Source organism: Lepisma saccharinum, chromosome 1 (genome assembly GCF_977018435.1).
Source record: "Lepisma saccharinum chromosome 1, izLepSacc3.1, whole genome shotgun sequence".
NCBI classification, from domain to species: domain Eukaryota; kingdom Metazoa; phylum Arthropoda; class Insecta; order Zygentoma; family Lepismatidae; genus Lepisma; species Lepisma saccharinum.
Window position 1 is genome coordinate 65,196,332 of NC_139229.1, and position 25,779 is coordinate 65,222,110.

At 37.7% G+C, this 25,779-nt stretch overlaps 1 protein-coding gene across 6 annotated transcripts in view; it reads right to left on the reverse strand.

Annotated features, from left to right (window-relative positions):
* Positions 1 to 25,779, reverse strand: part of LOC146002637 (uncharacterized) — a 113,971-nt gene that overhangs the window by 59,613 nt on the left and 28,579 nt on the right. For 5 of the 6 annotated variants that reach the window (XM_083140983.1, XM_083140716.1, XM_083140890.1 and 2 more), the window contains exon 1: positions 19,425 to 19,516. The exons of the other annotated variant lie outside the window; for it this stretch is intronic. In XM_083140983.1, coding sequence (XP_082997109.1) covers positions 19,425 to 19,491 — 67 coding nt within the window. In that variant the 5' untranslated portion in view covers positions 19,492 to 19,516. Of the gene's footprint in view, positions 1 to 19,424; positions 19,517 to 25,779 lie in introns of those variants that run through there. 6 annotated transcript variants of the gene reach the window in all.

Consider the following 25,779-nt stretch of genomic DNA (forward strand, 5'->3'; position numbering starts at 1 on the left):
ATTTCTTCAAAATGTTCAATTTCACATTAATAATGGAAAACAAGCACACAAACTATTTCTGAAAGACAGAAAATACTTGATAAATGCATTCCAAATATAATTATTTTTTACATTAACATGTACAACTTTAATCGATATATCGTCGATGTTTTCACGAACTGGCGAATGTGTCAACTCCCCTGCATCACGAACCGGCGAATGTGCAAAATATTGATTTTGAGAAAAACGAAGTTGAAAGTAGCCAATTTTGCGTTACTTGCGAATCATTGAAAAAAATATTCGAGCTAAACTATATTTTGAGATAACAATAAATGCTGTGTGAGAAGGTAGTTCACATGAGAAAGAACACCGTAGAAAGAATTTTAATGAACAATAAATTAACAAAAGATTTCATTGAATCTATTCGTCAGTTCGTGAAAAAAAATGGAATATTTTTAGCTTGATTCGTTATTGTAATTTTCACTAAAACTGCGAATTCTACAGTTCAAGGCTAAACCTTTTAACTTATTTATTTAATATTTATACAGAGTTAAATATTAGGCCAATCCTTAATACACTAATCATAACATACACCATAACAGTTTAATACGTAACAGTGAGAAACAGAGAAATTAGACGTACCCGCAAATAAATTTCAATAATAATAAAATTCAGGAATTAAAATGTAAGGAACAAAATAGTAATAGTACATTGACCAACACTAGTCTGTTATCAAATATAAAGTTAATATACGCAAAATGGTTGTACAATTAGTGAGATAATCTGACATAGAAGACTTTATAATCAGGATGAGAAATTACTGGTATTACTCCATGACATAATGACAGCAAGTCCTGGTATTTTTTTCATAGGCAGTTTTGGCTTTGAAGTATAAACCCTTGGCTGTAAATTGTTCTCTTTAACACTGCGTGGATTAGGAAGTGATATACTTGAGTGTGTGTTTAGGTTATGCGATGGTTTTATAAATATATTGGGACAACCCTTGCGCCCTTGAATTTGCATGACTTTTGTCCAGTCCACGGGTTGACCCTCATTTGTTGTTCTAACTTTTAGGATACGCAGGTACTGCGAATATTGTTTCCAATCTAAGACGTCTTTAGTATGCAACTCATGAACAGCATATGGTTGTTTCTTTCTTGCCATCCTGATACCGGGATGAGTTGGGCAGGGATGAAGATATCTTCACTCCGTCGAAGTGCGTTTTCAATTGTACTGTGAATAGCATCACCTTCGCTTTGTCCGTGACTCGTTTTTTGAAGAAGAAAACATGTATGGTGTTGATGTTTTGTGCTTCATTGGTTAAAAAATAAACGAACATAGAAGGCAGGATACTGTATTTGTTCTGAGATGCGCATCCATCGGCGAAGAACGCTACCTGTTTTACACCTTGTTCATCTTTCATCAGCAGAAACTTCCTTAAGTTTGTTGCAACTTCATTCGGACCTCTTTTCGCTAATCCTTCGTGCCAAACGTAGCAATGACCGCTTTTACTAGCTAATTCATAAATTGTAAAATTATAGGCTGATAATTTTCTTTTGTAATGCAGTTCAGTTCGTTTGCTCTGTGGTAGATTTATGACTTGCTCCATGTCAAAGCAAGAAGCCACGACCTCCTGTGGATTTTGTACAGCTGTATCTTTCATCGCACCTTTAATTTCCCTCACCTTCTGTTTTTCCTGTATGTGCCTGTTATATTTTTCAATAAAGTCAGAATGATTGGATAAAGAATTAGCTGATTTCAATGAGTTGTACGTCTCACACAAACCACAAAGATATTTTTTTGGAGAACGAAATTTATCTCCATACATTTAAAAACTGATCTGTGCGGCAAAAATGAGATTTCATCCTAGGGAACATATTTATGTGCTTTTTAATATCTGTACGCCTTTTTTCGTCTCTTTCTTTTAACGTTGTCTGACGTTAACCTCTCTTTTCTTCTTCTACCATGCACTGGTTCTTTAACTTCATTAGAATTGTCCTTACTTGTCTCTCAGCAATTGCAAGTGTGTTAAGAAACATTTTACGACATACTCTTTGTCTTACCTTAATATCATCTGGTAAAAAATAATGAAGCGTTCTTTCCTTCCTCTTTTCGTCTTCTGACTTCGTTGACCTTTCAGGAGCATTGGAAGCGATGAACTTAATCAACCATTCTCGTTGTCGGGAAATTCCTAAATTATAATACGCATTATTAACTTCCTTTCTTGTGTTGTCATCAAAATCGTTGCACTTCAATCCTCTTGTGGACGAAGCAATCTGCGAGAAGGAATAACTTGATGAATCTTTTCACTTACATACTCATAACCCAAAGAACGACAGGCTTTTACATTTTTCTTACTTTTTTCCTTTTCGGAAACCCTTCGCTTTACTGGAGTAACATCCTCCTTTTGAGAACCATCTACTTTAAAATCTGTGTGGCTTGATCGCGGAGGGTTGTTTTTCTCTTGTACACTAACATGTCTGTTGTGCTCGGCGTAATCCAATATGAAGTGATTGTAACAAACTAAATCCTGACACGTTACGCATGCAGCAAATATTTATTCTTCACAATGCAAGGAACTACATACAGCGTGAACATTCCTCGGTGAGGAATGTACGGACGATTCATTATCACTGGAAGATATAAGAAAATCAGGATCCTTGTCCTCATCATCCGCTAACGTTTCTGAAGAACTGTCAACGTCACTAACTACTGCACTCGAGTCATTGATCACACCACCTGAGCTCTTCTTTGGCACTGACAGAGGAAGTTCATCACCTGTATCACCACTTTCAGAATCTTCTTCCATCCCGATCACAACACCTTCATAATAAATTTTCTCAGGATCCCACCACATTTTTACGTACTTTCGCTCCATATTGCAACTTCTTCATTCCATGGGGAAGTGTAAGTTCTTGGCTTCTGACGATGTTAGTACTGCCATCAGTCCACTTCACAAGCACGTCCTTATTCATATCTTCTGAATAATTACTCAACGAGCCACATAACACAGAAAAATGGTATTTCTTTTATAAACCATTCGAAATAATTTAGTTGCTAGAAGTAAACCAGATGATTGCCAATTTCATTGAAAGTCTCAAACTATAGACTGTACATTGTTCCAATAGAAACACAAACAACTGTGCCTTACATGTTTTCTGATATCTTACAAATGGGTTATATTTCTTATGAAAAAATTAAATATAAAACATTTTATTACAGCGGCATCTGTTAGGCAAAATGTAGTCGAACTGACACATCCTGAATGGATCGTAAAATGATATGTTTTTCTCCACGAAGCGGCGAATTTCATATTCGTCGGTTCGTGAAATTATCACAATACTAGTTTTCATATACGTCAAAACGTTGTCCATCTTTATCTCCTAAGCAATATTTAATATAAACTTCAAACTTTGTGAGAGCAAAGTACAAGTTGTTCCAACATATACAGCGTCAAAACTCAAAATGTCAAATTTTGCACATTCGCCGGTTCGTGATGCAGGGGAGTTGACATATTCGCCAGTTCGTGAAAACATCGACGATATGTTTCATATAATGCAACAAAGAGCGACGTGGACACAAATTGTGTACGTGTTTCTTTAATACATATTATATACAACATATATTATTTAAATACATTACGCAACCAATTCATCCATCTCACGATTAACCTACAGCAAAAATTACATAAATTGTTTCTCAATGTGCATGCTCCCTTTCCTCAAAACAATTGTTAATGCATTTAAAACAAAATCATTTAAGACAAGTCTTATTCCTATGTCTGGTGATTTCAAATGCATTACAGATAACAGCAACACACTGCGAGCGAAGCGAGCAAGAAAATGTTTGGATCAAAGTTTTTGCAGACTGAAATCAATATTGATTTAATAGGGCGCAAATAATTTCACGGGACGCCAGTGCATTCTCTCGTTTACAACTTTTGTGCCTCCCCGATGGTGTAGTGGAAACATCGTAGCCTTGTGATCAAGGGGTCCCGGGTTCGATACCCGATGTAGGCACATAGCACAGTGGTTCAGATCCCACTTTAAGCTGTAGGTCCAGTCGCGATTAACCTTTCTGTGTGTAGTGCACTTAAAACCACAAATCAATCAATCAATTTTACAACTTATTTTCATTTTGATCGTTTGGCGCCCAGGGCCGACTCCCGCCGCCCCCTAGCTACGATTCTGAACTTAATAGGACTAAGAATAGCAGGCATTGCTATCGAAGCGAGCAAGAAAATTTTGCGAGAAGTATTTTGATTTGCATAAAATTTGAATTTGTGGGCTGTAATTGCCCCCTGCAGGTACACTTGGCTATCAATGTTTGCCCCCCTAGAACTCATTTCCGTCCAAGGTTGGGGGGGGGGGGGGCAATGCCACCTCCTGCCGCCCGGGGTTGCGCCACTGATATGTAGTCTACTCTGTAATATTTTTTCATTTGAAATTGTTTCATAGTCTGAAGAAGGCCCTGATACAGGGTCGAAAAGTTACGTGCATACTGTTTTTTACGTTAAAAAACTTCCTTGGTCAGCGTTTAATATCTTTGAGAGCGAGAAGTGTGTGAGAGAGTGTGAATAGAGAAAGAAAGGCAGAGAGGGAAAAGAGATAGGGAGAGACAGATACAGAGAGAGGGAGATGTAAATGTAAAGGGAATGAGAACAAGAGAGAGAGAGAGAGAGGGAGGGAGGGAGGGAGAAAGAAAGATAAGGCAGAGGGAAAGGAAAAGAGAGCAGAAGAGACAGAGAGAGACAAGAGTTATACAGATAGACATAAGATAAGGTAGTTAAAGATGGAAAAATAGTTACACTAATAAACTACAAAAACTACAGAATGCATGCATGAGATTCATTTACAAGCTCAAAAAAAGGGACCACATTTCAAAACACTTACACCGTTTGAATTTGCTTAACACAAAGAATTTCGCTAAATATCAGTTACTAACTTTAACACAGAAAGTACTAAGCAGCAAACAGCCTGGATATCTTTTTGAGAAACAATACAAATTCGAGCTGGCATAAACATATAACGAGACGGGAACATTTATTGTCAGTCCCAGTTCATAATACAACAACCTACGGAAGATCGTACACCGTATGTGCCACCAAAGAATGGAATTCCCTTCCAACCTCTCTAACATCCATCCAGTGTCATAAGCAGTTTAAAAAGAAACTAAAAAATCATCTACTAGCAAGGCAGCTAAGTACATAATCACGAGCACTTTTTCTGTTATAAATATATATATCCATTGTAATAATGGGCAACTCTGTTCATGTAAATTGTTATACCTAACTATTAGTATTCTAAATTTCATAATTTTTCTTTTGTCTTTTCAATTTATTATTATTATTGCTATTGCTGTTTCATTCATTGTTCCAGCTGACTTTATACATGTATATGTACTAAACATGAAAGCTACGAACATTAGATACACTGGGTGATTTTTTTAACCTGAATCATTTGAATATCTTGAAAAAACATCATCCTACAAAAAAATGTTTCAAATAAAAAGTTGATAGTTTGGAGGGGGAAGTTTAGTGGTGCAACAAAATAACACCCCCTCCCCCTGTTGTAGGTGGGGCGGGAGGCAACTTTGAAATTTCAAATAGAAACCCCTATTTTTTATTACAGATTCGGATTTTACGGAAAAAAATACATAAGTTTTGTCTGAAACATTTTTTTCGATTCGTGATAGATGGCGCTATAATCGACAAATTTTCATTTCTTGAATGTTTACACTTTAAAACCAATGTATTTCATTTCGCAATTCATTTAAATTCAAAAAATAAAACATTCTCGTGCATGAACTTAGTACTAATTCTTGACAAATCTTTTGAGATTTCATTAAGCTGGTAATTCGCCTATTTACAACATTTAAAAGTTAGATTCGATATTTGTTTAATTTTTTTATTGTTGTGTTAAAGATGCTTAACAAAGCCACAACAGAAAAATAAAATAAAAAAATAAAACAATGTCAAGAAACAGTTCCTTTTTAGACTTTTCCTGTTAAATCATTGTTTGTTTTTCATTGTTTTTTAGATCACAACAATGCTCCGAGCGATTAATTTGACTAAGCTGTTGATACTTTTTAATATCAATGGATGTATTAACTGTAGAAGAGAAAATTGAAATGTTTCTCGTGTATGGAGAATCTGGCAGGAATCTCCGTCAAGCTGTCATTGTTTATGCTCAGCGTTTTCCAGACAGGGTGCGTTCTTTCGGTTCGTTTCAACGTACAGTCAATCAATTTACTACTGAACGAAGTGTTAAACCTAAACAAAGGACCCGTCGAAGAACAGTTACTGGAGAAGAAAATTAAAGTAATGTGTTAGCTGCTGTGGCCCATGATCCTCATGTCAGCTCGCGAGAAGTAGCTCAAAATTCCGGATTGTCCCAGACCAGTGTTTTGAAGATTTTACAGCGTCATAAATATCATCCATATCATGTGTCATTGCATCAAGAACTTCATGGCAATGATTTTCAAAATCGAGTGACGTTTTGTCAGTGGGCACGTGAACAAATACAAATAAACCCAAATTTCTTTCGTCTGGTATTGTTCTCTGATGAGTCGTCTTTTACAAACCATGGAACGGTCAATCGGCATAATATGCATTACTGGAGTGTCGAAAATCCGCACTGGCTGCGCCCAGTTGAACATCAGCGTCCATGGACTATAAACGTGTGGTGTGGAATTGTTGATGACAAACTCATCGGTCCCTACTTCATTGATGGAAATTTGAATGGTCAACAGTACCGCGACATTCTTCAAAATGAACTGCTAATATTACTTTAAGATCTTAACCTGGAACTGAGACAGAACATGTGGTTTCAGCAGGATGGATGTCCACCGCACTATTCGAGAGCAGCACGTGAAGTACTCGACCGTTACTTCAATGGCCGATGGATCGGCAGAGCTGGTCCTGTAAATTGGCCTACCAGATCACCAGATCTTACTTCACCAGATTTCTTTTTGTGGGGCTACCTAAAAGATAAAGTGTATCGAGAATTGCCAACTACTCGTGAAAATATGATAGCGAATCCAAAACGCTTGTGCCATAATTGAACCAGAGGTACTTTTGAGTTGTGTACATTCATTCGAAGCTCGAAATCAATAAATGTATTGAAGTTGAAGGTCACCATTTTGAACACTTAATGTAATTGAGAAGTGAATGTAGTTTACTAGCCATCGAGATATCTAGAGCTAAGAATTGTCAAGTGATTTTGTATTTTCAAAATAAATTTATTTGTTTTACAACAATTTCAAGTCCTGGAACAAAAATGTTTTTTTTTTAAATTTAAATGAATTGCGAAATGAAATACATTGGTTTTAAAGTGTAAACATTCAAGAAATGAAAATTTGTCGATTATAGCGCCATCTATCACGAATCAAAAAAAATGTTTCAGACAAAACTTATGTATTTTTTTCCGTAAAATCCAAATCTGTAATAAAGAATAGGGGTTTCTATTTGAAATTTCAAAGTTGCCCCCCGCTCCACCTACAAGAGAGGGAGGGGGTGTTCTTTTGTTGCACCACTAAACTTCCTCATCCAAAATATCAACTTTTTATTTGAAAATTTTTTTTGTAGGATGATTTTTTCAAGATATTCAAATGATTCAGGTTAAAAAAATCACCCAGTATATGTCCATTAGTTTATACATATAATCCTTTTTTTCTTCTTATTTTAACTCAATTTGTATTTTTGTATTCGATGTTCATCCAGCTTACATGTAATCAGGGTACGTTCATATATTCCATTTGTACTTTACTTTTACTTTACTTTGTATTAATCACCCAGACAAGGATTTGTTGTAAGAGCGGCCTTCGAGGCCGAAACACGCCCGCTCCAATAAAGACGATTTTATTATTATTATTATTATTATTATTCACTTTTAAAGGAGGAAATTATGTATATTAGCAGTCAACTAGCAACTTACACAATAGTTTCCTCACTCAACTTCCTTATACGTAAAATGATCTTTTGTGCGCTGCCTCCTTTATTCCACCTTCACAGAGATGATCAATATGTTCAATGGATTAATGAGGGACGATCAGCCTGTTCTTGAATCGTCCGCTCATTCTCGCAGCGCGACGTTCAAAGATGGCTATCGACACGTGCCCCGTTCATATAAGGTTCAGATGAAGGTAAATTAATTTGCGACGCTGAAAAGCAATCAAGATGGGGAATTTCCCCGTCAGATTCTTCTTCATAATTTATTGATTGGGTGCACCGGCGGAAGCGAGGAGTCTGTTCGAGTCTACTCATCACTTTGGGTTGACGTCTCTTGCCTGTGTTTCCGTCCGTTTTTTTTTATTCGTAGTTGTCGTCAGTGTTTGGAAGTAAGGAGTTACTTGTAACGCAGTAACAAATAAGTTACTGTTTGAAATTAGTACAGTATTGTCCAAATTAGTGGACACATTAGTTGAAAAAATGAAACAGATAAACTAACTTTATGTAGAGAAATTTGACAGATTCTATGTTTTGTGATGCACATGGCATTGTCATACACACTGCAAGTACTGTCAGTACTTAACATGACCACCTTTGATCTTCACCTTTGGCTCTTCTTGAGAACATTTAAATCACTATTTGCGTACAAATCCATTTCACTCTTATTTATAAACTTCAAACCAGGTGGTTTATGAAATTACGTGTTGCTCCGCTGGTACAAATAAACAACACCCTTACAACAACCAAAATTAATATTATTTCCTTTGCTATAACCAAAAAAAATAGCATAAATAACACGGTAAACAATGTACGTATTGTTCCAGGCATTTTTGCGAATGTGCAAAGAATCGTGTTGCCACCTATTTCTTTGTCGCAGTAAAAGAAAGAATTGTGGGAAACAAGATAATATCGAAGCAGACAAACAATTTAATCCTATAAGAAGCTATTACAACCGTCAAATATATTTAGTTAGAACATTTTCAAAACAAGGAAATGAGTTCAATAATTTGGCCAATACTGTAGCAGTTGTATTCAGTGTTTGGTTTGATTGATTGATTTGGTGTTTTAAAGTCCATTTTATGACAGAAAGGCTAATTGGGACTGGACCTACAGTTTAAAGTGGAATCCGAACCATGTGCCTCCACAGGCGACGACCCTAACACTGCGGCATCGGGGAGGTTCTTTCAGTGTTTCGAAACGAACGAATAACATTTATTTCATGAACACGTGTACCCTCGTTACGTTTTGCATCTAACAAGTAAATGGCATTAACAGTTGCAGGTACAGTCACTGGCAATACAAATGCGATACTTATGGCCTGAAATATTCGCTTACCTGCAAGGCGTTATGTGAGTTGCCTAACTTTAAGGCGATAATTTGAATGCAATAGCAAATTTTCAATGGTAATTTCTACCACCGCAGAGTTAGGCAACACACATAATGCCTTACAGACAAGTGATTATTTCAGGATCTAGGTGTACCATTTTTATTGCCGGTGACCGTACGTTTTAACAGTAATGGACAAACAGTATGTGCTAAAGAAATAGAAATGCATAAATCATGGATGATTTGCATAGGATCAAATGAATTGCTGTTCCTTGCCGACGCAGGATAGTATCTTAAGTTAAGATTGAATTCTAGTTTCTTCAGAGAGAGAGAGAGAGAGAGAGAGAGAGAGAGAGAGAGAGAGAGAGAGAGAGATATCTTCATATAAAGTGGCACATATTTCAACTGTTCAACCCTATCAAGATGTGCCACTTTATGTGAACAAGAATGTACAAAGAGAAAATGCACGTAGCAAATTGATAGAGACAAAAGATGAAACATGAAATAAATGAATGAAAAAGGGACATAATGGAAGAGACAAGGAGAAAGAGAGGAAAGGGGAACAGATAGAAATGCACAAAAGTGCACGAGCAGAAAATAATTTTATAAAGAGATAATTACGCGTAGTAAATTGGAAGAGGCAAGGATGCAATATGAGTATGGAATAGAGGAAGGAGGAAGGAGGAAGAGGGAAAGAGAGAGAGGGAGAGAGAAAGTGTGTGAATGAGTGAGTGAGGAAGTGTATGCTGAGTCTTATATAATACCTACATTTATATCTGCTCACCCTGATATGTCAATATCTACCTCCTGCCTCCTACTACCTCCCGCCCCCGCCCCTGGTGCCCTTCTATTATGAAAGCCGGCACTTGACTGTGATATGTACACAAGTAACACCACAAGAAAGCTGCGGATGTGAATAGTGTACTGATAGACTTTAGAGATACCTGTCAAACCTTACACCGATTAACGGAACTGGCAAGTGTCAACGTGTGCTTGAAGTAGGGGACTCTCCATTTCCAAGTATCGTTAAACACCACAATAGAGAATGTAACCTGAAACCATCGCGATTCAAATTGAACAAACACCCTGCAAGTCTTTTAGCATCAACAACCTTCACCACCCTTGACCATATCTAGTTGCGTGGGAAGGAAAGAAAAAACTCAAAGTGGAAACCTTCCATCAGTGTCTGATCTTATGGAATTGAAATCTCTTCCCCGTCAGAGGTTTCGGCGTCTGGTGTCAGATGATTTCTCCCGCTTTGAGCGAAAGAGGAAGACCATCTGTGGTGGAATTTTCTACTCTTGGTTCCTTTGCCTCAATCCGTGGCCATATTCTGCTCCGTACCTGCTTCTCTCAACTCAAAGAGCGGTGTATAAAATATAGATGAAACGCAACCCAGGAACTTGTATCAACAGCGCTGAGTGTAGTATGATAGCGTGTACGTGCTTGCTGTGATAAAATTACGTATCTCTATTTGAGTTCTTTCTTATCTGAGTTTTTGTTTTAAGTTCACGTTATGAAAATAGAGGCTATTCGGGACTAGACCTACAGTTTAAAGTGGGATCCGAACCACTATGTGCCTCGACCGAGGATCGAACAAAAAGCCCCTCGACTTACCACTACGCCATTAGGGAGGCCCTTATCTGAATCAGTCTATATATACTATGTATATATATACACATACATACATACACACACACACACACACACACACACACACACACACACACACACACACACACACACACACACATGCGTACACACGTTTATGCTGCGCGGGCGGGCGCGAGTGTGGTGTGGTGTGTGTGTGTGTGTGTGTGACGACCTCCGCGACGGAGTGATTACCACAACGTGCTACGCCAGGGGCACGGGTTCGAATCCCGGCCCGAGAACAAGTGTTCTTTGTGAGCGTCTCTTCATCAATTTCATCACGTCGTCACTCATCCTCATCTTTGCGATTAGCCAGAAGAGAAGCGACGTAAAATAACCTATTTCAACCTATCAATGTGTGCGTGTAGGGGCGTGAGTGTGGGTGATTGGATGGCTGTGACTGTGGATGCGCACATTGTAACAAACCATGGAGGCTAATATGGGGATGTGGAGGTACGATCATTCACGATCTCGGCCATTCTAGATTTTGATTTAGTTATTTAGGGTCGCTTTTCTGCCACCTTTGGCTAATCGCGACGATGAAGATGAGTGATGATATGGTGAAATTGATGAAAGCAACATGCCTGCCCAGGCCGGAATTCGAACCCGGGACTCCTGGGGTCGTAGCGCGCATTGCTCCGTCACCGAGGTCGGCAAAATGTTATAATCAGTGCATCACAATTGCGTTGTATAAACTACACACTACTACTATACTCGTAGACTGTACAGACCTACAATTTAGAGTAGAACCTGAATCTCTGAATTGAGCCCCCAACTGAATTAGATTCTGAATCCATTGATTACAATACATTATTGTTATCAGGACCTAATCGGCGAGATTTACAAACAAACAAATGTATATAGCTTTGCTACATGTTTTTAGCTATAATATACACAGTCCCGCAATATAGCATTGTCTTCCCTTTCCCTTCCACCCACACAATCGAAGAAATTACTGCTTAAGTTTCTTGGAACATTAGATCATGAGTCATTTACGATTACTTACCCCATTAAAGCCCTGAAGTTCTAAAAATTGGCTTCCACTGAAAGCACGTCACGTGACACTTAACGCTGTTTCTCTTTTTGCAGATAATGACTTTCGATTCGACACGGCAAGTTTCACTTCCAGAGTTCCTAGAAATTCCTCCGTGTCCACGCCCCTTGGCAGTTTCCTTGGACATTTTGAGTTTCGTGCGTGGGAGAGATTTGTCTTTTAACCTTTATGGGTATAGGCCTATCTCAGTTACATGAACTGTTGTGTTTTGTTTTGTGTTTAGTTGGGAGTCGAGTCAGAAACAAAATAAATTCAGGGGTTCTGTTCTTAACTTACATTGATTGATTCATTTAGATTATTTTACTGCAGCCCCTTTTATAACTGTAGATCTATTGGAGGCAATATATATAGTATAAGGTTATGTTTCAATATCCAGTATTTACATACTTAATGCTCATTGGCTGGTTGGTTGATTGGTTGACTTAGTGTTTTAAGTCCCCTTTATGCACAGTAAGGCTAATCGGGACTGGACCTACAGTTTAAAGTGGAATCCGAACCACTATGTGTCTCCACCGGGTATCGAACCCGAGACCCAATGCTCATTGGCATTTTGGACATAGCTTCTACAGCCTAAACGCTATAGGATATTTCGAACCTCTGCATTTCCTGACAGTGGTTTATTTTCTCCTGTTGTGTTGGAGGTTTCAGTATCATAACAGCAACCTAACTTGGAGTCTAAGTTTGAGGGTGAAGGGGGAAGGGTGCAGAACATGAACCTGATGTTCCAGAAAGTTAAAAGTTATGTGCACTTGTATGTATGTTGTTGTTTAAAGTAAAGTGTACATTCTAAATAAAGTTATAAGCAGTTCAAAGCAGGGTAATCATTTTGGGGGACGCTGTAGTATGCTAAACGATTCATCACAAAGATCTCTCCGACCCAAGGTTTCGGATTCAAGTCTTGGCCTAGGTGATCCTTTCTGTGGGCGCCTTCACCAATTTCATACAATCATCATTCTGGCGCGATTAACAAAAAGGTGAAGGAAAGCGACGCAAAATGACAAAATTTCTGCCTGCACTCATATCAACTCATTACGCGAACTATATTTTTCAGAATTTCCCTATGGTGTGGGCTAACATTATGAGGAAGTACATTTTTCAATATATGAATTTTTCATTAAGTAACATCCTCCCATGATGGCGCTATATGTGAAGCAAAAGAAGCAATTTATGAAATATTATCAGTACAAGCTCCAACAAAGCGCTGTCATGTAAACAAAACTCGAGAAAAAAATCTTTTTCTGTTTTAGTCCATCCGGAGGAAAATCATGACAAAGTATACGCTTGTCTTTGTTCTTCATTTCCTCTTTCCCGCAATGGCCTTGTCTCTTGAAAACATTAATACTGCTGTATTAGCGTAATAACCTGTAGGTGTGGACGTCATAGAATGTAATATCAGTCTAAAGAAATACATTATTAAAGGAACATATGATGAAAAGATCCTGTGCAACTGTCTAGTTCATCTTTACACAACTTGTAACCAGCTATAAAAACGTAGTTGATTTTAATTTTCCAACGCATCTTTCTCCTTTTGCGCTTTACACCGTCGCAATTTTTCAATAAAATTAGTTCATAAACGCAATGTAAAATGCACATTCTCCAATCGGCGCTCCTTAACAGACAAATTTTCTAGCTTTCTTATATTTTTACCCTTCTTTCAAAAATCTGTCAGTACTTTTAATGTTCTCGGTAGATGGCACTACTGTGGAAGGCTTATGACATCACTCGAAATGACATCATCAGCAAATTTTGGCCTCCTCAGTCACAGGATATAAAGCTTAATGTACTCCTTCTTGTGTAGGTAAAATGAATGTCTCATGTAGAAACTGAACACTAGTTGTAAAACAATTATAGCTCGAGAGAAACCACGGTATAATTGTTGATGTAGCACTTCAAAATCGGGAAAGCAAGAGACCACTATGGAGTTGAGAACTCCACAAGTGGATATTAAACATTCCTTCGTATCTCCAAGCTCCACGAGATCCTGGAGGAATCCGTCGAAAGTACAAGGCAGTGACGGATTAGCGGGTTTTAATCGTAGGGGGTTGTAGACCATTTTACCAGCTCTAGCCAGTTAGATTAAGGTTTGGCACACACAGAAGATTTACCATGAAGAAATTTCAGGGAAAATTGCAGACTTGAAAAGGACACGAACCAGAGTCTCTGGTATATCATGCCATTGCTCTGCCAACTGAGTTACCGAGCCAGCCATGGCTTCGCCCGATTTTCTCATAAATTAACATACTACTATTTCAAGCTTCAAATTATTTTCAGGAATACGTGAGCGTGTTTCTTTGTTGTTGTGTGCCCGTGTGTATAGGTTGCGCTTTTTATTCTTGTATGTATTTTTTTTGTATTTTTGCATATGTACGTACTTTTTATTTTTTTTCTTGTTTCAGTATTTCACGTTATCTAATGACTGAAATGTTGTCTGCTATATTCCATATACAAAATTTTATGTGGATACATATGGTCAAGTACAAGAAAGGCTCCACGGTCTTAACTTCACAACTTCGCAATAGAAAACAAGGAGAAAGACATAAATAAATAATAAACATAAGCATCAACAGGCCACACGTTCACAGCTGAACTTACTATGAGATATGGGATGAGCCGACGCTGCACTAAAACTGGTTCAGCGTGTTAATGTATACATTGTTTCAGTGATGCCAATTCAAAATTCACTAACGTTTGGAACAAAACCGTTAGTTACCTTTCGCATAATAACTGATTAAATGTTCAGAAGTGTACGGAGACTCTACACAATGGAGTCCTGTAAAAATAAATTCGACTGAAGTAATAATAATGGTAATATGAGTTCACAAAGAAAAGCTAATACCAGGGAAGATGGGAACCGATTCATTCTGCGAAAATTCTCGCCACCTTCAAAATTAATGGAGTCTAACACATCCAATTTGGTCTCGCTTTCATTCCGAAGTCAGGTTCATCAGATCCAATAAGATTCCCCTTTTCAAACTCTGGAGATCAATTACCTTCTCTCGAATGGCATTTTGTTCCCTTGTCAGACGAACTTAGCTTCATGAAGAAGTCATGTATATATTTATTCGTTATGAAAGGAAATCGTGCAAATACTAGACGAAAGAAAATATTCGCAATTATGCCAACAGTTAATGAATATTTAAGGAAAATTTTCAACTATATTTTTTTGGAGAAATGAAAGCTGAAAATTCCTGTACACACGTGTGCAAGTAACGAGTTATATAGTTACTATACAGTACCTTCTTTCGAGTAACCAGTTACTATTGTAACTCGATTACGTTTCACAGGTAACAAGGAAAAAATAACAGTTACTTTTATATACCTTTAAAATAGTAATGGAGAAAAAAATTTACTTCAATAATAGAAACAATATTTCAATATTCTAACACACTTGTTACGAGAAAACATTCTGAAATGATTTTCCTATAAATAGGGCCGTGTTTTCACTAGTTTCCAAAGTCTGATTTTCATTATTGCTGAAATGTTAGTGTCGAAAATTGTAACCCAGAGGTTGTAGGTGAAATAAATTGAGGACTAAAAGTGGTAAACGTTGTAAGTGCCAAAAGCGAAAGTGTTGGGAAATCGCATCGTTCCGCACATCAGCCCGTAAGAACGTGCACACTAGTGACCTCTTTACACGCCCTTTGAACTACTTAGAGGGCTACCAGCCACATTTCACGTTTACCACATTATAAAGCATGGCACATTTCACAGTTTAAAGTGGACAACGGTTATTGAATTATTGTGGCACTTACAGCGTTTACCAATTTTACTCTTTGTCCCCCAAACGTATATCGGTATACTGTACGTGTTTAATAATTCTTCAGTACCCTCAATGTAATGCGATTGATGCGAAATGAACTTTCAGTTCTGAACATTGCTTAATTGGCACTCACCCTACTGAAATAGGATATCTTGAGTTAAAAGGGCGAACCAGATAATACATCTATTTTAGCATTTTGTTGAAATCCACAACGCTCTATAGTGAGGAACTAGTGGGAGCAGTTTGCTGTGTTGTGTTCGGTAGGAGAAGAAACCTTACGAGTGGCGCGGTCAGGCCTACTGCGGTTATCAATATGGGATATTTTGCTGCCGGAAACCTTGCAAACTAGTCATGTGATAAACTGGGAAAACGGGCAACTTTAAAAGCAGGTTATTTGTGTAAATAAACTTTTTTGTCTTCAGTTGCTGATCTCTTACTCTGCCGCTTGATATAAGATGGAGTACTATTCTTGATAATGGAAGATAAAAGTGGTACAGAGAGGGAGACTTGTCGAGACGATGATGATGATTTGAGGATGATTTTCCTTATTTAGCGTCGTTTTTCTACCACTTTTGGCAAATAGCGACGACGAAGATGGTGGTGATATGATGAAAGAACACCCATGTCCAGGGCGGGGTTCGAACCTGGGACGTGGGACCCCTGGTTTCGTAGCGCTATATGATAACCACTCCGCCACCGTGGTCCGCTTGTCAAGATGAGACCAAAACCGAGACAATTAGAGTACTTCGATGATCATTCTGCACTGTATTGTAATGACATGGGGATTGATCAGCAAACTACTAATGAATGCTAAGAACATTGACAACAATCTTCCCATAAGTGTAACATTGTACGAGTAATATTATTTAAATCTCAATGTATTGCATTGTGACCTGTTTATTACTTTTATAAAATTAACAAAGCAAATAGACATTCTTTTGTAATACACTGAAAAAAAACGGATCTTCGAAGCAACAAATCATGTTTGTTTAATAAAACATCAAAATGCTGAACAAGGCAAAATTTTTAGTATAAAAATAAACACTACAAACGTTATAAATGTATTTATAAAATTCACAATTTATTGTGAATATTCGTCTGAGGAAGACCCTGTTAGAGGGTGGAAAACGTTACGTTTTTAGTGTTTATTTTTATACTAAAAAATTTGCCTTGTTCAGCATTTTGATGTTTTATTAACATGAAAACAAATTTTAACAGTGTTATCATGTTTGGTTAAGCTTTTGGTTACCGTAAAAAATCGTATTTTTTGGTAGCTCTAAGCAAATATGCTCCATTACTAAAACAATTTCCCTTTCTGGTGAACAATAATTTGCCTACCGCCCACATAAAGAAATGTTTGGTTAGGAGAAGCTATTTTTGTTTATTGCAAATAAGTATTTTCTCTACATAGGGCTAGATAGCTATTAAAAGTAAAGATCATCAAATTGGCATGTAGAAAATAATTAGTAATAACTAGATGTCAAGAGAAGGTATGTAGAGCTAATAAAAGAAATACCAGTTTTGAATTTAAAACTTTAAATTTTATGTTTGCTCGTAATGTTCTTCTCAGTGGGCGTGTGCGGAATAGTTTGATGCGTCATAAAAGCAGACACTAAAGAAAACTCTTACTTTTTCCGAATATATTTCTTTGTAAGTAGTGTTCATGCGTGCAGAAACTGAACTGACGCAATAATTCTTACAACGGCAATACAGCAAAGAAAAAAAAGTTTCTTTTACATATGAAGTGTTTCTTGAGAAGGGAAATTAATACATTGTACGAAAAGAGAAGTGCAACAAAGTATACGCTAAAGAAGGAAAACATCTGCTCAAAGAAAATGGCTGGAACAAATACAATTCGTTTAAACACAAACTCCAATACAGCGCAAAAAAAGTTGATTTTTTTTATTTCAAATGACTTTCTAAAAAATAGTTACTTGGGTCCAAATTTTGGTGAGCTGCTGCGAACTATTAATTTCTCGGTTAAAATTACATTCAGTAAAACCACAAATGTCTGTAATCTTTTTACATTCCACAGGAATGATTTCATAAATTATATGTGTCCTTTCTGTAATTTATCCATAGTTTTTATCCATATTTAGTTGTATTTCTTAGACTATAAGATAGTTCAGGCACAGGATTCGAACTCGGGGCTTTGGTCTCGCAGCAACGTTACAAAGTCAAAGGGAGTCCGATTTGTTTCAACCAAACAAGAACTTAATCAAGCGAAAGATAAAGAAAAGGCAATAAAAATAAATCATAAACTATTCTGAAAAATTCTAAATCAAAATAAACCCCTAATTAAAAAATATAAATGATAATAAAATTAAATCCAAACCGATATTTCTACATTTCTTCTAAAAGTAACACGTTAAGGTTACTTAATCAATAAAAGTAATACTTTACTGTTTCATACAATGTGGATATCTACGAAATTTCAGATGATCAATACATACATACACTACCCGCACCCAAAACACATAATGTGTCTGTTCGCAGCATTATTAGTCATGATGCTGACTTTTGAGAAAATCTACTTTGACATTCTTAATTTTTTGGAAATTAAGTTTTGTTCTACAACGTAGCTTGGAGCCTAACTTTGGATAGGCAGAACATGAACGACAGCCCCCCCCCTTTTATTTGTAAATTTTAAGGATCCTGAAAATTTTACGGACCAAGTGTCTCCCCCCTTTTCCCCTCCAAATTACACCTATGCAGTGAATAAATTAACCAGGTTTAACAATACAACGTAATATTTTAAAAGTAACAAATTACTGTTGTAACTTCGGTAACGCAATACTAATATAATTACCAAAAAATTACTGGTAACGAATAAAATTGCTGAATTGCTTAACCGAATGGAATGAGGGAGAAAGGGGTCCGCCCAGTTACGAGGAATTACATTATTATTACGTAGGTATTAAAGAAAAGTTTGTTATTTTGTATTTTACTACCAGTTTGAGTTTGAGTTTTTTGTCTTAAGTCCACTTTAGGCACAGAAAAGCAAAGGCTAGTCGGGACTGGATCTATCGTTTAAAGTGGGATCCGAACCACTATGAGCCTCCACCAGTATGAAGAAGATCTCAAACTCTACCACTCTTGGATAATCGCGACAACGAAGATGAACGATTTTTTTAGGTGAAATTGGTTAAGGGACACTCACGCACTGGAGCCCGCAGAAGGGAGCTGATACAACTACAGCCCCTCCACGAATTTTGGGATAATCAAAATTATCAAATTAAAACAGTTAAGAACTACAGTAGTCACTGGCGTACGCAGATGGCGGCCTGAAGGGGCTACAGCCCCCCCCCCGGAAGTTTTGAGAAAATTAATATTTTTAAAAGATGGCACTGAAGAATTCGTGATAAAAATAGAGCGGTAAATGCGAACTCGCCTTAAAGAGACCCCCGATTGCCATTTTTGAGAGTGGACACTTTTTAAATACGAAATATCTTATTGTGTATGTCGCCCCTCTAGAAAGCAGGTATGCACTATCCACCTTTAAATTCCATCCCCCTCCGAAGAAAAAAAAATCCTATGTACGCTAGTGCTCACAAACACCAACGTCCACGACAGGATCGAACGGCGATAGGAACAGCTCGACGCGCTCCACCAAAGAGGCCGTTGGGAAAAAGTTTCAAAGAGTCGGAAGTTTCCGTCTGTGAGTTTGGCCTGCACGGAAAATCCAACAGGTTGCAGCAGGTACTTACCGGGATGTGATTCTTGCGCGGCGACAACAATGCCGGTACATAGCAGAACAAGCAACAGGCGGGCCATGGCTTCGGGTCAGGCAGTCGGGTCACACGGGATGAGAATGAGACGTCGAGTTAAGCGTCCCGGGTTATAACACCCGCAACCCGCATGCGTGGTGCACCTGCTTCCAACCCCCAGTGGGCGAAACGAAACGACTATCGACCTGCCACATTATTCTAAGAACGCGAAACAATTTTTTTTCTTTCAGAAATTACTTCGTCGGAAAGCGACCCTCAATTGGGCGAAAATATCGCAGACAACAATCAAGGAGGGAGGATAAGTTATGCGGGGGCGTGGCTTGGGATACGTCATCTTCCTTCCTACACGGGATTCCGGTTAAAATTTTTCCTTTCCGCGCTTCCGATTGTTGAACCATTGTTGCTTGGCGAGACGCGAGTTCGTTGTTGAAATATTGCTTGCCTGTTTCTGTCGGGGTGCCCTAATGTGTGTGATCAATTAGTCGCACAATGCAGGAGAGAGCGAATCTAATAATTCCTAGACAACAATAAGCGGGATTAGATTTTCGGGTTGGTGAAACAAATTTAAGTTCTAGCATGGAAAAGGACAGTGTGTGAAATTTGATCTTTCGGATTACAAAATGAGCGACCCTATCTACGTGAAAAAGTAGTGTGCGTGGGAATAGCAGAGGATACAATAAGTAGAGGTGTCCACCATAGGCGTGCGCACGAGGAGGCAAGAGGGGGAAGCTGCCCCTCTTAATACTCTCACTTAGAAATTTAATGTAGAGTAATCTTATTACCGTTATTAAACTATATTGTTCTCTTTCAAAAATTATTGTTCTCTTTCAAAAAATAAAGTATTCATAAGCAGACGGAAGTTCCCAGCAACTACAGCGGGCTTATTTCCTATGTAATTGGACTATCTCACTTCGTTCTCCATAAAATTACTTGTTATTAAGACTCACGCATTATATTCGTTAGCCTAGTTGTGTTATACCTGGTCGCAGAATAAATTGGTCACACATTGGAAATTAGTAAATTATGTGTAGTTGTTTTGAATGTGCTGTACGAAATCATGTTTAAATGTATATTAGTCTGAACCACAGAGAAGGAAAATAAAAGGAAACAGAGAACTTTTGTGCCACAGAAGCTGTAATTCTAATAGAGTGATTTTCGGCGGGTCCGGACACACACTACGTATATACGCCCCTGTTTAGTACCCATGAATACAACAAAGAGTGAGATGGAATGATGTTCTTCTTTCTCCGACTGAACTTTCTTCAAGGCTTTTGACCCCCTTCCCTTCTTAATCAGAGAATCTGCGCACGCCTATAGTGTCCACATAGACAGGGGTAGGGTTGGCCCTAGGTGGGTGCAGGGCTTGGGACATAGAATATAACCAAAGTCTGAAAAACTTAGAGATTTTTGTCCTTTAGTCTGAAATACAGTACAGCTGCACTACACAATTACAATTTCAACATTCTTATAATTTATTTATATACGTATTTCGCATTCTTACCTGCGAGTAGTAAGTAGAAGGGCGTCCTCGATGGCGTAGTGGTAGCGTCGTCGCCTTGTGAGCAAGGGGTCCCGGGTTCGATACCCGGTGAAGGAACATTGTGGTTCGGATCCCACTTTAAGCTGTAGGTCCAGTCCCGATTAGCCTTTCTGTACATAAAGTGGATTTAAAGCAACAAATAAATAAATCAATCGAGTAGTAAGTAGAACGTGTTGAACTGGGTATGTTCAATATCAAACCATTATTTTACCTATCAAAGCAGAGTGGCAATTTTTAATCATATCCAAAGCATTCCCTATCATAATTCTATTTCTTGTCTTTGAATTTTGACGCTGTACTTAATTTACATACATTGTTTCATATAAGATAATATTTTAACTTCGTGGTTTCTTTTATAATTAAACGATTACTGCATATTAACTATTTTTTATTGAAATATTTCAACACAATTTTTTCAATAGTGCTTTGTTTAGAACCGATTCCAGTAATTTTGGATATTTTTAAGTGTGGAAAAACAATTTGCAAAGTCAGGAAAATCACATTAGTTGCTTAATTGGAAGCAGAGGCGTCCTATAAACCGTACACAGACAATTATTTTTGTCGGACGCGGGAATATGCCAACAAGCCTTTTTCTTTGGTAGGAAGAGGTGGGTCTGAACGACCGGTTTCCTACATAGCCATAATAAAGAGTGCAATACCTAACCACTGCATAGTACGTATAAGCTTAGGATTTGCTCTAAAATGCATTTTTATTGCAAATGTATAGGTGTAAGGGGTGACCTTCCACGTAGTATACACCCAATTATCAACCTCACTTCCACGTAGTTGATTGATTGATTTGTTGTTTTAAGTCCACTTTATGCACATAGAGGCTAATCGGGACAGGACCTACAGTTTAAAGTGGGATCCGATCCACTACGTGGATCCACCGGGAATCGAACCCGGGACCCCTTGATTACAAGGCGACGACGCTACCACTGCTCCACCGGGGAGGCCACTTCCACGTAGTATGTACACCCTGGACTGGATTTTGTAGATTAACGAAGCTCTGGCCAGTATAATTCTGTGTTGTCCTGTTTTTTGTCCTTATGTGTGCTGACTGCTGGGTGCCCTCTTACAGCCTCAGCTTTTAAACAAAGTCAGAATATTTTAATATTTTAGATGCACGACATTGCAGTAATGTTATTTTAGTTATGGTAAGGTGCTGGACTCCGTATAAAATAGCTGACGCACCCAAATTTTTAAATTGAAAATTCAAATTCAAATGTATAAGCAATTAAGTTTAAATACGTTTCCAGGACACTTCGGAGAGGAATACATGAATTTTATAGTGCCTGTTTTGCCTATTAGTCGTAAGTGCCTATTTCGAAGACAACAGCCTTTTGAGTGTCTAAAATGAGAAAATGAGGAAAAATCAGTTGAATATTTACATACGAGGTTGGACTCTGAGTGTATGTTCTTTCTATTGAGCTTGCCCATCAATTTTATGCCTTAGGTTGATATAGTCATGGAGAGGAGAGAAAACCGAAGCAAATGATGAAATCGAGGCCAGAAGGCAAGAGAGGGAGAGGAAGACATAGAAAAGAACTGGAAGAATATCTATCAGAAATGGTTACTAAAAGGGGAAAGACCGTATTGGAAGTTAAGATAATGACTCTGGATAAGAAAATGCTTAGAAGATGGCCGAAGGATTCCGACGCTCATCAGCACAGAACAGAATTGCATAGAATTATTCAATAAGGAGATGGTGGTACTTCAGAAGTTGAAAATCTGCCCAAATTATTGTAATAACAAAGCTAGTTAAACCATAATCCTGAATATAACCAGGAAAATATTCATATTCCGTATTTGTTTCGCCAAGTGACAATCTCACACATATGTATATAAGGGTTGTTTGGAAATAAGTGGAGTGGGCCTGTGGTTTCAGTGTATGTAGAAATAAGGAAAAACCGATTGTGTTTATTGATACACTTGTCTGTTGCGCACGTTAAATGCACATTCATTGTTAGTCATCTGTTTTATTCGCAGGTAGACGTTCGACCCTCAAACGTGAAGAGTGCAGGGATGGATTCCTCCAGATATGCGCAATGGTGTGTGATTCAGTTCGTGTGTGCTGAAGGTGCGCAGCTAGCAGAGATTGTTCACGGGTTAAATGCGGTGTACGGGGACGAAGATTTGCTTTGATGATATCTTCACCTATAAACATGGATCAACATATTATTATTATTAGGCTATGTGATTTAATTTCAAGGCATGAGCGAGGAAGAGCCCAACCTTTAAAACGAATATTTTACTACAGTATGGTGAGATACGCCTACATCTTAAACCTATCATACGTAAGTGATATACACATTTAAACGTTGCACTGAAAATGTGTTAAGTTCTAGATACGATTACATGTTACATGGTTATAGTAATAATAAAAAGTTATAATCTAACTAACAGTATAATGTGGGAACTATTGAAAATGTACTATTATACTGCAGACCTCCACGATTCCAGGGGACAGTGGACACCGCTCCGAAATTAGAGACCTTGAATTCGAATCTTTAAAACTTTCCCATCATATTCATCATTATCTATATGCTGTCTTCTTATTGTTATCACGAAATATGCCTATCGCATTTTAACAGGGTGGCCAGCCTGATTTTGAACTAGTCGTGGCCCACTTTGTCTTCTTCTTGACTCCGCCACTGGTCTTATCCATACAGTCTCATACGCTTACGTGCTAGGACTTAGTAAGACACTGGGATTAATCTAAATTCTTGCACAAAAAGTTACGTTTTTCGCACCATACATCAATAAATAACATGTGTGAAATGTGTTTCATTGATATATGGAATATATTTTTAGAGTAGGCGGATATAAAATTGTTGAGTAAAATCCCTTTCCCGTTCCTGCAAAACAGGGCTTTGAATTTTTCTTGTAAGTCCACTTTATGTACAGTGTCTCTCAAAAGTTTTAGGACAACGACATTTTAAACTAGGCAACCCAATTTACACAAGGCGTTGGTGGGTTGCGTGTAGAGTTAGGCTCAATTTCAGGGTTGCCACATGCACAATAGATATTTATAAAATGCGCGAAAGGAATAAAAACAAGTAATATTGTATACAATTATGAAAAATATCACTATTATATCGCAAGTGACAAAATTCTTTCTGGAAGAAAATAAAAAGGTTTCTTAGTATTTCATCGCTGATGAGTCTACAGAAAGGAAAAGAGGTGAGAGAAAACGAAAGGTGACAAAGGAGAGGAGAAAGAGAAAGCGAAAGGAGAAGAGGAAAAGTAGAGGAGAGAAGAAAGAGAGGATAAACGAGGAGAGGAGATGTAGTGAGGAGAATGGAAAAAGATTCTAGGAGAGATGAGGAAAATGGAGCAAAGAAGAGAGAAGAGGAGACGAGAGGAGGGGAGTGGAGAGTAAAGTGAAGGAGAGAAAAAGAGAAGAACGAAAAGAAGAGGAGAAGATTGCAGTGGAGTCGGAAATCTAAGACAGGAGAGGAGATACGAGAAGTGGAGATGAGTGGGATGGAGATAAGATGCGAAAAAAGTAGGGAAGGCGATATGAGATAAAAGCAAATCGAGCAGAAGGAGGGGAGAGGAGAAGGAGAAGAGAAGAACAGAAGGGACTAAAGAGAAGAGGTAGTTGCAGAAAATATCGTCTCAGTGTCAAGAATTGATGCATTGGTCAAATTATCGACATGAAACATTCAATAACATTTTGAAATGTATTGGAGAATGTATTAGATCGGTTCGAAATGCATTTTGGCTTAGTTCAGAGCAAGGTAAAATCTTCCATGTAAGATCTTTGATTTTGCCTGCGATTATACCACTAAAAACATGAATGTAATTTGAATATTTATAAGAATTATCCAATTTTTGTCCACTTCTCGGTTCGTTGAAATGGAGATTTTGTAATTTAATATTTCCCCTCCCCCCATCGTTAATTCCAAACTGAATCATTCCGTTTCACACGGCGTGGACAATGAACACAATGGGATAGGTCTAAAACTTACGAAAATGTTCTGCAACCGGAAGGGTTTGAACCTACGACCATCAGATTGACAGTCCTGAACGGTAAACACTACCCTACAAGCTTTCGCTCCTGAAAGTAAGTAGAAGGAGCTGACCAATGTGAAATGTAGATGCAACTCTCCTCCTACATGTAATGTGCAAGCAATACTTGTTTGTAACAAAGAAAACGAAGGTAGTACGACTCGGCGAAAACATTTAATTTAGAATTGCACATGATGAAAACTTTTCATTCGATATTTGCGGAGGTATCTTTGCATTGAACTCGAGTGGGAAAAGGGGTAAAATTAGTATGTCCTGAATTGCCACAAATATAAATAGTTATTTCATTAAAATTTGTCAATGTCTTTGAAGCAGTACACAATTATCATTAGAGTATCATAATTCACGATCTTATACATGAAAATATCCCTTTGAATGTGTGTCAATTCATTTATTTGTTTATTTTTTTATAAATTCCATATGCAGAACAATGTAGCCACTATACACTGCTATTACAAATAATGTTACCATGCTCTTGTTTATAATAAAAAGGGAATTAAAAAAAGTACACCTAGTATGGAGGATCGAATGCTTTCAAGAACTCTAACCAATACATTACGCCCTTTGTTTCCCTTGAAGCAACAATTCTTAATTATTCTGTCGCGTCAATATTGTAAACGTTATCCTGCAAAAAGAAGTTCAATACTCTGATATAGCTCTGTACTTCTAGAATTACTCTATACACATGCATTTGAAATTTAACTCTGAATTTATTTCTTCGTTGTTAGTATATCTAAGCTTGTGAATATACTTTATTTGTAA